Raw genomic sequence first — 14,827 nt, 5'->3', positions numbered from 1 at the left:
GCTCTGGACTGACTGACATTAACAAGCTAGCTGTGTATTGCCATTGTATTGCTAGGATACAGTACATCATGGGCATGACAACTCTGTGCTATAGTTTTCTCCAGCAACATCCCTCCTGCTGGAGACAACAGAGGATGGGTGGAAAAGAGAGGAGAGAGGGTAACCAGTTGCCTACTGGGACAGGGCTCTTAAGGGTGGGTAGGCTGGAAAGCCTGTCCCAGCTTTAGTGCCTAATAAAGACCACGTTTGGTGATTTCCATTGAAGAAATTCTGACATCATTCACGACCTGCAGTTTGGTGATAGCCGAGAGCTGTTTCTGCCGATGCTTGTACTGGAGGATTTTGTTTTCATCAATAGAAACATGGAAATAGTCTGGGTCAGAGTAGATTTCGATCTGAAAGAGAGAGAGTGAGAGTTAGGATCTCCAGGAATTGGTCTGAAACATCACCAGAGAAGCTGATCCAGCACAAATGAAAGCATGTCTGATCTGTGATCAGTGACAACCCTCTAGGACACCGATGGGTGTGCTAGCCACCTTCCATTCAGGCTAACTAAGGGAACAATGATAACACCCCTTTGTTTAGTGGTAGCTGAAACCACGGCCCAGAGACTAGACTGAATGCAAACACAGGGCCTTTGGGTTCATTGGTGGAGATGAGAAATGGCAAAGCAGAGTAACTAGCATCCATTTGGCATCCAGGGAGTGTGCAAAACAAATGTAGCTTACACCAGTGGTTCTCAGCCAGGGCACATGTACCCCTGGGGGTGTGCAGAGGTCTTCCAGGGGGGTACGTCAACTAATCTAGATATTTGCCTAGTTTTACAACAGGCTACATGAAAAGCACTAGCGAAGTCAATATAAACTAAAATTTCATAGAGACAATGACTTGTTTATACTGCTCTATATACTATACACTGAAATGTAAGTATAATATTTATTGTCCAGTTGATTTATTTTATAATTATATGGTAAAAAAAGAAAGCCAGCAATTTTTCAGTAATAGTGTGCTGTCACTTTTGCATTTTTATGTCTGATTTTGTAAGCAAATAGTTTTATGTGAGGTGAAACTTGGGGGTACACAAGACAAATCAGCCTCCTGAAAGTGGTACAGTAGTGTGGGAAGGGTGAGAACCACTGGCTTACATTGATTTTTGGTGTTCTGGGGGGATAAATTAGGTCTGCAGTTCCCCATAGGCATTGTGGGTATAATTTAAAGTGTGTGTGTGAAGGGGGGGATGCTTTGTCTGACCCCTTCTTGTTAATTGATTTTCCTGCTAATCACACATACCCTTAATCCATCCACTTGCATTGTACATTACACTTGCTTTGCACAGCCCCTGTATAGCATGGCAGTGCAAGTCACACCACTTAACTGCTTACATCTGTTTATAGTCATCTTATAACTGATGTGCAGTTGACCTTACCATTTACATCCCTGCTAAACAAAGCCCAGGGAGTTATACCTGCATCTTTACTCCAGGCTGAATATGGCCCAGAGTGCTAACTAGGTCAAATTTCTGTTCTCCTGTTTTGTCATTGGAGTTAATGAAGTCAGTGGAGTTACTCCAGGTTTACAACAGTGGAACTGAGCAGAACTGTGCATTGAAGGAAGGATTGAATGATTTGTACTGCTGGTCCCAACTCCAGGGCTGGCAGTGATGTGTCTCTCCCAGCAGATTTGTGGGGTTGATATTGAATTACCTGGAAAGGTTCCTTTGCTTTTAGGGGGAAGGTGTCAGTTACTTCTTCTAGCCCCCAGAGATTGGATAGGAAGGAGTTGCAGATGATTTTGGAGTCAGTGAAGCGAGGGTTAAAGTGGAAAGCGATTTGGTCTCCTGCGTTGCAGAAGAAATTAATTTCAAACCTAAAAAACGAGAGAAATGAGTGATTCAAACCCATGAAGCCTGGCAGCTGGGTCCCATGAGACACCATGATGCTCTGAAAAATGGCTGCAGATAATGCCCTTACATATTTGCATTGGAGTTTGTTTCACCTTTAACTATCACGCTCCAGCCAGGACACAGCCCCTCTGGGTACAATGCCTCGAACTGTGAATGAAAAAAAACAAGTCAGTGATACTCAGCAATGAAGAGAGACAAGGTGAGGGAGATAGTATCTTTTATTGGACCAACTTCTGTGGGTGAGAGAGACAAGCTTTCCAGCAATAAAGAAACGTATCTCAGCTTTCTCCCCTGCCCTCTCTCTCCTTTCCCATTCCCTCCACAGCTTTATTACTGGGTCACTTTTCATCCTCTCTCTCTTTCCCATCTTCTCCTCCTCTTTTCTCTTGTCTTCCTCTTCCTCTCTCCCTCCAGCTCTTTGTCACTCAGCAATGCCATAAAATAAACATAAAGCAGCTCAGCCTTTTTTGCTTTCAGAATTCTCCTTTCTCTCCAATCCAGCCCTGCTCTTTATAAAAGATGTTTTGGGCTGGCCAATCCCATTTCATCTGCTGATAGCTGAGAAATCACTGCTCTGCACCAACTGACAGAGAAATGCCAGGGCTCTTGCTGCAAAAAACCTGCATAAAAACCTGTTTGCTATGAAATCAAGGAAATCCTTCTTCCCCTCCTCATCCTCAACAGTGCAAAATCTTCAGAGTCCTGAGCATGAGACTTTGAGATGCTTTGAGGGATGGTTGGAATGGCAGGAACTGATCAGAGGGGAATAGTGAATCATAGACACGGGCCATCAAGAGATCACCTAGTCCATCTCTCCATATTAAGGCAGGATTAAGCATACCTAGCCCATCCCAGACAGGTGGTTGTCTAACCTGTTCTTAAAAGCGCGCACTAAGGAAGATTCCACAGCCTTTCTTGGTAACCTGGTTATGTGCTTAACTTTCCTTATAGTCAGAAAGTTTTTCCAGCTATCCAACCTAAATTTCCCTGTGCTGCAAACTAAGTTGATTGCTTCTCCTCCTGGCCTTGGTGGACATGGAGAACAACTGATGACCATCCTCTTTATAACAATCTTTTACATATTTGAAAACTGTTCCCCCTCAGCCTTCCCTTCCCTAGACTAAAGGTGCCCAGTTCTTTCAACCTTTCCTCAGAGGTCATATTTTTCAAACATCTTATAATTTTTGTTTCTGTCATCTGGACTTTTTCCTATTTGTTCACAGCTTTCTTCAAGTCAGTGGAACATGGGCAGCTGGATAAGCGCCATCTCACTCACTGTTACGCACCTCATGCTTTCCAGGCTGGGATCTTTGTCCGGTCTCAGGAGTTAAACTCATGTCAAAGATGAGAAAGCAGGTTCATTTCTCAATAATTCATGTTTCTGTTGAACAGCCCATTTTTCATAAGAAAGGCTTGACATTTCCTCCCTTTTCTGATGTTCCTATGAGCCGACTCTCCCTCCTGTGCCTTACGCAGCAGCAGCATCACTGAAATGCAGCCAGGCCTACTAAGGGTGGAGGGCAGGAGCAAAGGGGCCCAAAGCTCAGCACAACAGAATGGAGAAAAGAGGAATTCTGGCTATGAAAAATTAGTCAAGCCACTGTTCTTCTGGAAAATACCCTGGGATCTGTCATGTCCATGCTGAGCAGATGGGACCTGAGGTGTCACAATCTCCCTTGTGAGATCCTCACCCAGTGAAGTGCTTGGGGCTCAGCGTACTTTCCTCACAAGGATTTGGAACAGGGAGCTGAAGTAAGTGATGAATTCAAGTGAAACAGCTCGCTCTCTTCCCCATACTCCATGGGGAATGACACCTGCTTCCCTTCGCTAGCGGTATTCCCACTCTACCCATCACTGACCATCTGTGTTGTCAAGTGCCTAGCAGAGAGGGATCTTGGTCTGTGGCTGTGGGTCTTAGGTGCTACCACAGCACAAATAACCTCCTTTCCCCCACTGAATGATGCTCATCCCCATCACTGGGAGAAATCACTCCTGGTTTTGGCAGACACTCTGGGGTTCTGCTCCAGTCCCAGTTTTCACTCCCAGCCATGTAGAGCATTGTCTCTCTCCCTCCGGGGCTTCACTTATCCAGTCCCTTTACTCTGCCACTGGATTCCATTCAAACCATGCCTAGCATCTCCCAGACACACATGTCCTTAGGGCAAGAGCTGAGACACAATCATCTCAGACAGCTCCACTGTTAATCTCCAGCCTCCTGTCTTGCCTCTTCTAAAGACGGAGCCACTAAACACTTTCCCGCCATTCTCATGCTGCTGGTTGGCCACACACAGACTTTGCCCCTTAGAAAAACTTGGGTCATGCAAAGCTGATTGTAAGGTCTAAGTGGGGTGGCAGTCATGCTGGATCCCAATCTGGGCTTCACTTGGATCTCACCTCTAAACCCACTAGAGCACATACAGTGAAACGTGCTCCACATCCCCACAACAGCAACTCCCTCTCTGATAGTGGTTGTCCCAGGAGAGATTTTAACGTACAAAAGAAAGACACCTGCTCAGGTTACTCCACTAGACACTGGGCCAGATTCTGATCTCAGCACAACACTGTAATTCTGGAATAACTGCAGTGAAGTCAGTGGTGTTAGTCTGGATTTACACCAGTCTGAGACCACAATCTGGTCAGTTGCCCTAAAACGTCCTTCTGTGCTCGATTATAACAGAGATACCTTTTGAGGCTCATTACTGAAACAGCAGGGCAGCCCTATAAGCAGAATCCCCATGAACCTGTTGGTTTCTAGCTTTGCTCTGGCCAGATTTTTGGGATTTCTCCCCAGCTGCAATGCTCTTTCTTTATCTATCCTGTGCTTGAATTATCAGAACCCCAGACACTGACCACTAGTTTGAGCTGGTGAGTTATGCCAGATGCTGGTCCCTCTCCCTTACCCGCAGTGCCATCTTGCTCGGCTGCCTTTCCACTGTCAGACCGATCCACAGCTGGATGTGCAGCCAGCAAGGCCTGATATAAGGGCTGCTGACCACGTGTGTGTGTGTGTTTGGGGGCGGAATTATCAGAGACAGAGGAGCGAGCTAGCCTCTTGACCCTTGATGGGAAGAGAAGAACGGAAAAATCCACTCTCTGCCTGCCTTGCAAAGTCAGACTGTTCATTCTCTCAGCACTAATCCAGACCTTGTGTTCTTGCTTACAATAGCAACAAAACAATCCAGAATGGGGACATGGTGGCATCATTTTATTACAGTGAAGCAAGGGTAGAGAGTTTGAATTACAAACCCAGATAACACCTGGTCTTTATTGCACAAGGCCTCTGTTTGGTTAGGATGGGTCTCCTGACAGGGAGTTGGCACGGAAGAAATCCCTGCGGATTAATCCCCTGGGAGATTCTGCCCCTGGCTAGGACAAGACTCCTGGGGAGAAGTCACCTGGAGGGGGAGTAGTTTAATTATACCAGTGGTCCACGCCCTGAGCAGGAATGGATTGCAGAGGGAGACATGATTGGGGAGAATATTAGACTTCTTGGTTCATATAGCTACTCTGGGGAAAATAGTAACCATGCCTCTTTTCCTCTTCCCACTCCTCTGTGTTGCCCCCACCAGAGGGGGATGATTTCTGTGTATGCGGGAGGAACTTTGCCTGTTTGTTTTTTTCTCATTCTTTGTCATTTGTAATCCTGTCTTAGAATCAGCTGATTCGAGCTCTGTCACAGCCGCTTTTCCGCCTCACAGCCCCCTTGCTGTTTCTGATAGGCAGAACTGGACAAAGCCTGGATTGTCAGCAGTGCATTAGGATTTAACACTCTGCTGGTAACAGCACATTGCATCGATCCCTCTCTTTGCATGGTGCAATCCATGTATTTTGGGGCTGAGCAGATATTTCCCAGAGCTGAAAGGCACCAAGCAAAGGACAACAATGAAATGAAAACTAAGAGCCGCTACAGCGATTGGTGTTAGAGTGTGGTTGGCTGCAAGGGGCTCTCACAGCAATTCCAGTTCTGCATCTCGCAGCAGGGGTCACTATAGGGGATGATGCAGGAGTTCAGTATTATGTATATGAGTGTGTGTGTGTGTGTGTGTATATGGGAGAATCAGAACTATTCCTATCCCTGCCTCCCCCAGCAGGAATCACTGCAGAGCAGTCTGCCCCATGTCCCCCATTCATGTGGAATGCATCACTCTGGAAGGGAGTGAAGAGTAGCAGTGAAAGCTTTTCCCATGCTGCCCTGCTAAGATAGCGGGTTGAACGGGGGCGCAACTGGTTTTCTGTTCTGGGGGAGGGGGGGCCCGCTCAGATTTCCAGTGTTCTGGAAATGCCGCTGTGGGGAACGGTTCCGAACGGCGCAGAAGTGCTGGATGTGGGGGACTCGTATTGCACAGCACTGCTGCAGAGCACTGGCTGTGGGGAATCCCATGGCTGCTGCAGTGGTGCAGGAACAATTTTTATAGTTGGGGGTGCTGAAGGCAGAAACCATGTATTTGGAGTGTTGTTATTCCGTCAAGCAGGGAATGCGGCAGCACTCCTAGTTCCAGCATCTCTGACCTGTTGTAATATCAGTTTCTCTCAGCTGGAAGCATGGTGATGAATTGCCTATTTAACATACCTTTCCAGATGAATTAACTTCAACCAGGGACTACCTCTACACAGGCCAAAGACAGAATTTCAGGTAGTACTGCCTCCGTGTCCCCCAAAATAGATATGCTTGTGTCTATAAGGTGATTAGGTTGTCATGTATAACAGCTGCATATTGCAGGGTTTTTTAAGTGACTGCATAAATGTACTCATGTATTTAAGCTTACAACATAAGCCCCTAGCTCTTGTGGTTGCAACGATAAATGTAAAAATGTGAACAGAAGGTAACTAGATGCAATGACACTAATACCTGGCTCTTATAAAGCACAATTCATCAGTAGATCTCAAAATCCTTTACAAAGGAGGTTGGTTTCATTATCCCTGTTTTGCAGATGGGAAACTGAGGCAACAATAGGTAGGTACCCAGCAGTGGAGCTGGGAATAAAACCCAGTTTTCCTCAGTCCCAGGCCAGTACTCTGTCTAGTAGGCCTCACCACTTCCCCCCTGTTAGAGTATACTGCCTGATATCTGCCTGAGTCTGCAGCCAGCCTGAAACAATAGCTGAGAGATACGTGAACTGTTTTCATTCACTTCAGCATGATGTGAATGAACACCTTTAACAACAACATTTAATATCAACATTAAATATTTCACCAGTGATCCTTCAAGCACAGCTATCTAGCCCCCCTGCTTATCTGTCATTGCTGCTGCAGCACTGGCAGATATGGGGGTGGTTCACTGAGGCAGCTGGTTGATATCAAGGGTAGTTGGGGTAAGAAATGAGGAATTCAAACATCCACCACCACCAGCACAACCCACAGATGTATGCCTCCACCACCCCTGGCCAAAAGGGAGAAAGCAAATAGATGCCTCTTTCCCTAACACCAGCTAGCCTCCTATGCCAGATACTCCCTGTGCCAAGATGGAGGTTGGAGGAATCTTTCTGTGCGTGCCTACTGCATGTTCCTAATGCCGGTGGTAGGGAAACCTCAGATAAACCAGAAGGATCATCGCAACCAGCTGGGTTGTAACTTGTGCCATATGGGAGGCTGCTGTTTTCTGCAAGTCCCTGGATTCCCACCGTATTGTGCTACATGGTGGGATTTTACTGGGGCTAGGTTTCCCCTGCTGGATGGGTTCTTCTACCCATCCTTACTGGAAGCTTTCCCTGTTTCAGATGGGCTTCCTATACTAGATAACTGGATTAGTCATGCCAGGTGTTGGGTTTCCCATGCCAGTGATGTTTAACTGGGCCACCATGAGGGATTTCCTTATGTCTTCTTGTGACCTCCTTGAACCACTTGGAAGGATTTGCCATACCACCTGCGGGGTTCCCCTCTGCCAGTTGAAAATTTCCTCCCTTCCAGGTGGATGATCTTTCCATGCCAGGGGAAGGGTTTTCCATGTCAGCCGAGGGATGCCTTGTGCCATCTTGCTGTTTCCCCAAGTCCTTTCAGTTGCTCGGGTTGCTAGTGGCTGGCTGCTGTGCATTGCCCTCTTTTGATGGTGCAAATGCATAAGAAACATGTGCTATATTTCCCCAGTGGTAGCCTGGGATGTTCCATGATTAATTTGGCAGGAATTCACAGGCTGTGGCTAGAATGTCCTAACTGTATGGTGTCTTTTTCCTTGCATGCATGCAGGGCCTCAAGGCTGCTGATGTTTAATGTATTTGTTTTGACTCCAGTAGGTAAAGAGACCTTCTATCCCAGGCTCTGGTGCCCTGGACAGATTGTTAAAAACATAGTCCAACAGAGAGACAAACCAACAAACTTTCTCCGTGCTAAAGAAGGCAAGCTACAAACCTGATATGTGCTCACCAGAGCTACCACAAAACCCTAACCCCCTCAGCTAAAAGTCCCCCCCACACCCTCAACCAAACCTCCCCCACTCTGCAGATTTCAGGCCTCCATAGATAGACTTTGCAGCAGGCCCTAAAGACACACAGGTTCAGGCTATTTTAGACCAGTTGGGGAGCTCAGTGCCACTTGCAGAGAGAACCTGCTACCAGCTCATTCCTTTCTCACCACAGGGGGTTCAGCTCAAGCACTCACCCGTCTGAGTTCAAGTGTTGCATGGCACGGAGGAGGTCTCAGGGAGGAGATCCCAGACCATTTAGGGCTTTATAGGTCAAAATCATTTGACTCAACCAAGAAGCAGCCAGTGCAGATTCCAGAGCACTGGTGTCACATAACACTTAAGAAGTAGGTCTTTTGCTCCAGCTGTGGTTTCCAAGTTGATTTAAGATGCGGCCCCTTGTAGAGCACATGGTAAGAAAGACTCCAAGAGGCAGGAGGGAGTCAGGGAAAAGCAATACAGAGTACCAGGTGACTGGCGGGAGAGACATGAGCAAGTATGAAAACAGCTACAGAGCTCTTGCAACTTATGGCGCATTTAACATTCGCGATTTCAGCTATACGCATATGGCTGGAGTGGGAGGCGTGGGCTCAAGCGAGGGACGTGGCCTCAAGATTTAAAGGTCCTAGGGCACCAGCTGTGGCTGGGAGTTCCAGGGCCTTTAAATCACCGCTGCAGTGGTGGCTGGTAGCCACTGTGGCGAATTAAAGGCCTGAGGCTCCAGCCACCGTGGAGCTCCGAGCCCTTTAAATGGCAGCCCCAGCCTGGCTGCCAAAGCTGCGGGCGGGATTTAAAGGGCTCCTACGGGCTCCCCACTGCGGTGGGATGCCCAGCGGAGCCTTTTAAACCTCGCCCGCAGCTCCGGTGGCGGGGTGGGGCCAGCATTTAAAGGGTGGCGGTGAGCCCGGTGGAGCTGCGGGTGGGATTTAAAGGGCTTGGGGATATAATTTTTGCTACACGCGGTTTTCCTTTGCGCAATAACTGCTGAACCAAACTCCCGCCTAAGATGAGACTTGCGTGTATGTAGTTAGAGATCTTTCTTCAACAGACTCCATTCACCTCACCATTAGGTGGCAGTGAGAAATACACACGTTGTGACAGGCTGCTGGCAATGTTCACAATAAACAAATGTACTGGAGCAGTAATACCAGTTCTGTGCTATGGATGGCAGCATCAGGCAACACAACAGAGGCGGGAATTTGAGACCACTTCAGGGGAGGGAGTCATGAGGCAAAGCTCAAAGTATCAAAGACAATGCTATACTGGTTACCAAATTCAGACCCTGTCCATTCCTCGCAGCCTGTGAACTGGCCTGTTGCTATTCACACGCAGTTCAGAATAATTCCTATTGGTTTCCAGAAGAGGCGCTGGACTATACACTCGATAAGGTTCACTTTTGTCCTGCTTTCCCACTGGCGGGGACTTACAGGTCTCATTCCAAAATGTCCCCGCTTGTCCCTTCTCAGTCTGGTTCTCCTGTGAAAAGGCCAGACTAAAAACAAAGGAGGCCATTGTGCTGGGTTTTAGCAGAGCCTGTTTTAGGGACAGTCGAAGGGTCTATGGTGGAAACATATCTCTTACTACATATGGAGGTGCCATATTTAAGTCTCATTACAGCCATATGGGCACTACACCTCTCTCTCTCTCTGCACACAGCCCCAAGCTGTTGCAGCCTCTTTTTGAAATCAGAGGCCTTTATAGATACCTGCTTAGATGACAGGCAAAAGGCCTGTCCTGGAAGGATCAAATCCTAGTCTAGTTCTAGCACACAAAACATGGGCATGCAGGAGCTCCCGCCGCAGATGGTAGCTTTGCCAATTCTGGCATTTTCCATTTAATCCCTAGAAGCTCTGCGAGGGCTGGAAATGGCGGGAGAGCTGGCAGAGGCGGCCCACTGGGGCTGTATTCTAACATGTCCTCTGTGCTTGTTCTGAGCAGGGTTAAAGGGCATGGGAGTTGCAACATGGAGTGGGATTATGCTCGTATGCTCACCATTGTCGTCCCAGTGCATGAGGAGTAGCTACAGTAGGAAACTGGGAGTCAACACATCCACCAAGTTGCAGCCTAAACGGATTTTTGGGCACCCAGCTTGAGACACCTTGAAGGGGCCTGAAAGGCAGAGGGTGGGTGGTTCAGCATTTACTGCCCAGCAGGCCCCACCTTGTGCGACAAGATCAGTGGAAGAAAAGGTCTCTGTTGTTCTGCAGGCAAACTGCTGCTGTGAGTGATGTGTCCTGGGGAAGAAAGCAAACACCATTCACCTGACCTGTAAAAGATGCTTAACCAGAGACCAGTTTGACAGGTGTGCCTTTATTTACCTTCCTGTATTCTTTCTTCTGTGTCCCTATGCACAACTAATCTTAGCAACTATTTGTTTAACCACTAGGGGAGAAGAGTGTAAATATGTTTAAAGGCTTTATGGATAGAGGGATGCGGGTATCAGTTGGTTAGCTTGAAACGTCTTAAAGCTTCCTACACTGTTTCCAAGGACACTGTGGGTATGGCTACACTTGGAATTTCAAAGCGCTGCCAGTGAGTGTTGTCGGAGCGGCAGCGCTGGGAGAGAGCTCTCCCAGCGCTGCATGTAAACCACATCCTCTACGGGTGTAGCGTGCAGCGCTGGGAGCGCTGCACTGATTACACTGAGCCTTTACAGCGCTGTATCTTGCAGCGCTCGGGGGGGGGTGTTTTTTCACACCCCTGAGTGCGAAAGTTGCAGTGCTTTAAAGTGCCAGTGTAGCCATACCTTGAGTGTATATCACATGAGTACAGGAGAGTCTACCACAGTCCCCATCGCACAAGTTTATACTGCGTAGCCTCATCAATATATTCACACTGATCATTATTAATAATACATTAATGAAGCACTCTGACTCCCTGATTTGAGGACATGAGCATTATTAAGATCTTATTTTATGTATCTTATTTGGGGACCTGTGCAACAGAGTGATCACACGTACAACTGAGTAAAACAAGAATAAAAAATCACTCTACATGCTACTCCTCTGCAGGTATTCACGCAGTATGGCTTGGTTCATCAGCTGCTGCAGTGGGACACGGGGGAACTCTGTTCTGTTCCTAGCTCTGCCATTCATCTACTGCATGATCACTAGCAAGTCAGTTTGCCTCTCTCTCACTTCCCAGTCTTTGTCTGTCTTGTCCCTTTAGTTTGCAAGCTCCTCAGGGCAGGGATTGTATCATCCTATGCGCTTACACAGTGCTTAATGCAACGGGGCCTTGGTCTAAGTTAGGACTCTAGGCATTACCCTAATGCAAAAAATATTAGTAACAAAAATACTGCACAGAGCTAGTTCTGTAAGGGCCAAATGTAATTCCCATTCGGTCCAATGGAAAGACTCCTATTGGCTTTAGAGTGACCAGATGTCATGATTTTATAGGGACAGTCCCAATTTTGGGTCCTTTTCTTATATAGGTTCCTATTACCCCGCACCTCCTGTCCTGATTTTTCACACTTGCTGTCTGGTCACCCTAACTGGCTTTGATGGGATTTGGATCAGCCCCTTAGTGTGCAACAGTCTCTCTCTCTCTCTCTTCAAATGAGACAGCTTGTTGCCATAATTAAGAAACAGACCAGTAGAATCCCATAAAAATAATGCATCATGCAACATAGCTAGAGAAGCTGCAAGAGTTAACACCCACAGGCCCGCCCTGTATCTGTCAAGCTTCGTATTAAAATATATTGATGGAGTTTCAAACATGTTGTTAACGTGTCCGTTTTGTCATAGTCCACAAGGGGCAGCCAAACCATGGGAAATTGCTTCATCAGTTGAGGTTTTGCTCATTTGTTTTGTCAGCTCTTCCATTATTTAGCAGCCGAGGGCTCTGTTTTTGCCCAAGGCTCATCCAGGCTGCATCTTTGCTGAAGCCACTGAATGTGAAGTTCCGTTTATGTTGGAAGGAGGAAAGATTGTTTTCAGACAAGTGACTAGGGATCAGAGGGTACATGTACACTGCAATAAAAACCTGTGGCACAGAGTCTCAGAGCCCAGGTCAATTGACTCCGCTTTCAGGGCTCAGGCTGCAAGACTAAAAACTGCAGTGTAGACATTCAGGCTTGGGCTGGAGCCTAGCTTCTGAGACTCACCCCGCTTCACAGCCCGGGCTCCAGCCTGCACCCAAACATCTACGCTGCAATTTTTAGCCCAGCAGCCTGAGCCCCACAAGCCTGAATCAGCTGGGACCCACTGAAGGGAAATGGTAAAACTCCCCTTCACTGACCAGGAGCTGTGTTTTAAAATGCTTTGAGATCCTTAGAAGGAAGGCGCTAGAGAAATACAAAGTGTTTCTCTTTTAAGACAAGCTTCCCCTTAAAGGAAGACTGTACCACTCCACTCTCCGTGGGACAGATTAGGAAATGTATACTCTCATATGAGGATTCCCCCTAAGTGTGGGTAAAGTGACCCTTCTGCCTCATCCTTACCAACATGTCAGTGTGACGGCCACTTTCATGGTTGAAACACAGGGACCTCCGGAGCTAAAATCATCAGCTGTTACAGCTTGAGCTAAAGCGACAGAACTCTGAAGCTGGGGCTGTAACAATTCATACCCTCTGCAGATGAGCACAGACAGGACCTGTTACACGAATCCTCCAGTCAGTGGGTTACATCAGTGAGATAAATGATCTGTTTATATTTTCTTAAGAGGTGAGACCCCTTGGAACACCAGTGATTCTCCTGTTAGTTACACAGGGGGAGGATGTTAGAGGCTAGAGAGGCATCTCTTCATCAAGGGATCTCTCATCATTTCATACAAGTAGGTGTAGGCTCTAGTCCCAATTTGGGTGACTCCTTGCATAATCTGGAAATCAGTCCCCTAGATCTGAGGGTTTGGAGCATTGCCATTACTGCTGTTCCCGAAATCCTTTTGCAGCCTGATGGCTCAAGGTGTTAGGCTTGAGCTGGAGAAAAGTCAACAGTGGGACTGGGATGAAATGACATTTATTGCAAAAGGTTTCTATAGCCAACAGTTGTTCGACCTGAAATAATTGCCTTATTACCTGCAGGCCTGATTTCTCCTGCTGCTCCTAGGGAGGTGTTTGTGTCTTTCTTAACTAGGGGTAATGGAGACATCTCAGGGCTGGCTTTGGCCCTTGCCATGTTCCTGAGGCTGCAGGTGGGTGTGTGCTATGTGCCTATTCATGGTGGTCACTGGCTTAGAGCTAAAACAATGACAGATCCTGGGAAAGGAGGGAGACCATGTGGCAATTCACTCTGTTCACTATTTATCCAGGGTCTCTGTGATACCTGGCTACTAGGGCAGGTAATTGGGTTCCCACTGGTATGTAGCCAGAGTTAGTTGATAGGTCCTATCTCTTCAGGATAAGGCACCCTACAACTCCTAGCGTATTTAGCATGTGAGAGACTATATTGAATGTGGGGGGATCTGCAGCCCTTAGTAGCTAATCCTGTTTTTTACCCCCACCTAAAAGGCAAAGGGACATTTCCGGAGGGGCCTTGGCTTGGCCTCCAGTTTTGCTCCTGCTATCAGCTGTGGGTACAAATAATGGCATGTCAATGTCTAGCAAACTTGATCTCCTGCAGTTTTTGTGTAATTTACCTTGAACATGGAAACCTTTCCAAAGAACTTGACTTTCCATATGGCACCAGGCATAAGGGTGTTGTGGGCACTAAACTCCACCCTTTCAAGGGTTTGATTCATCTATGGTCCGGTCCCTGTTTGGTCACTGCCCCCAGCAGTAGTGGATACATTGCACCTGCCTCGTCTCTGGGGCAAGTGGGTTTAGGGTGAAGCAGGAAGTCAGAAGGTGGGAGGAATAAGTGACCAGACCATGTGACTATGGGTTCAAAGTATTCATGAATAAAGTGCTGTTGTACTGGAACTAGCTGGTGTATTTTGGGTGGCAGGACCCCTCCCCCTCGCCACTCAACAAGGATCATGCTGAAGGTTATTAGATGGAAAGTGTCATCTGTAACTTCAGGATTTCTGAAGTTACAGATGACTAAGCCAGTGCTGTTTTCCTACCAGCTGTTCTCATTACTCCTGGGAGCTGTAAGAACCTGTAGTGCAAGGTGGGACGCAGCTTTCAGTGATTCAGCAGCTGAGAATGAGAACAAGTGAGGCAAGTGGAACAGACAGAGTGCTCAAGTGAAACATAATTCTCTTAGAACCTCCTCCCAACTGAGCACACTCTGTCCCACATGGGGAGAGGGCTGTCTCTCTACCCCGACGCACTGGCAAGGTTGTTCTTCAGACACCCTCTGGTACAGCCCCAAAGCCCAGAGTGCCTCTTTCCTCCACTGAGGTGAGGGGCATTGTCCCCACCCCTTTTGACCCCAGTGGTGTTGTCTCACAAGGATGGGGGTGTATCAGTACCTGCTTTCTCTCCTTACATGGTATGCTCCTGCTTCCCACTCCTTCCCCCACTGTCATAAACAGATAGCTAAGGGTTAATGTTTCTTTTACTTGTAAAGGGTTAACAAAGGGAACCAAACACCTGACAAGAGGACCAATCAGGAAACCGGATTTTTCAAAGCTTAAGGGAGGGA

At 47.4% G+C, this 14,827-nt stretch overlaps 1 protein-coding gene across 1 annotated transcript; it reads right to left on the bottom strand.

Moving 5' to 3' along the window:
- Positions 1–230: 230 nt before the first annotated feature.
- On the bottom strand, positions 231–4,815 carry GRIFIN (galectin-related inter-fiber protein). The gene is made up of 4 exons (XM_032794105.1): positions 4,804–4,815; positions 1,971–2,050; positions 1,704–1,866; positions 231–395 (listed from the first exon to the last, which is right to left on the bottom strand). Exons 1-4 carry the CDS (start codon positions 4,813–4,815, stop codon positions 231–233), a joined length of 420 nt encoding a protein of 139 aa, XP_032649996.1.
- Between the last annotated feature and the right edge of the window lie 10,012 nt (positions 4,816–14,827).

Source organism: Chelonoidis abingdonii, chromosome 9, assembly GCF_003597395.2.
Source record: "Chelonoidis abingdonii isolate Lonesome George chromosome 9, CheloAbing_2.0, whole genome shotgun sequence".
NCBI lineage: Eukaryota > Metazoa > Chordata > Testudines > Testudinidae > Chelonoidis > Chelonoidis abingdonii.
Note: the sequence above shows the minus strand (reverse complement) of the source record. Positions and strands in the feature narration are given on the sequence as shown.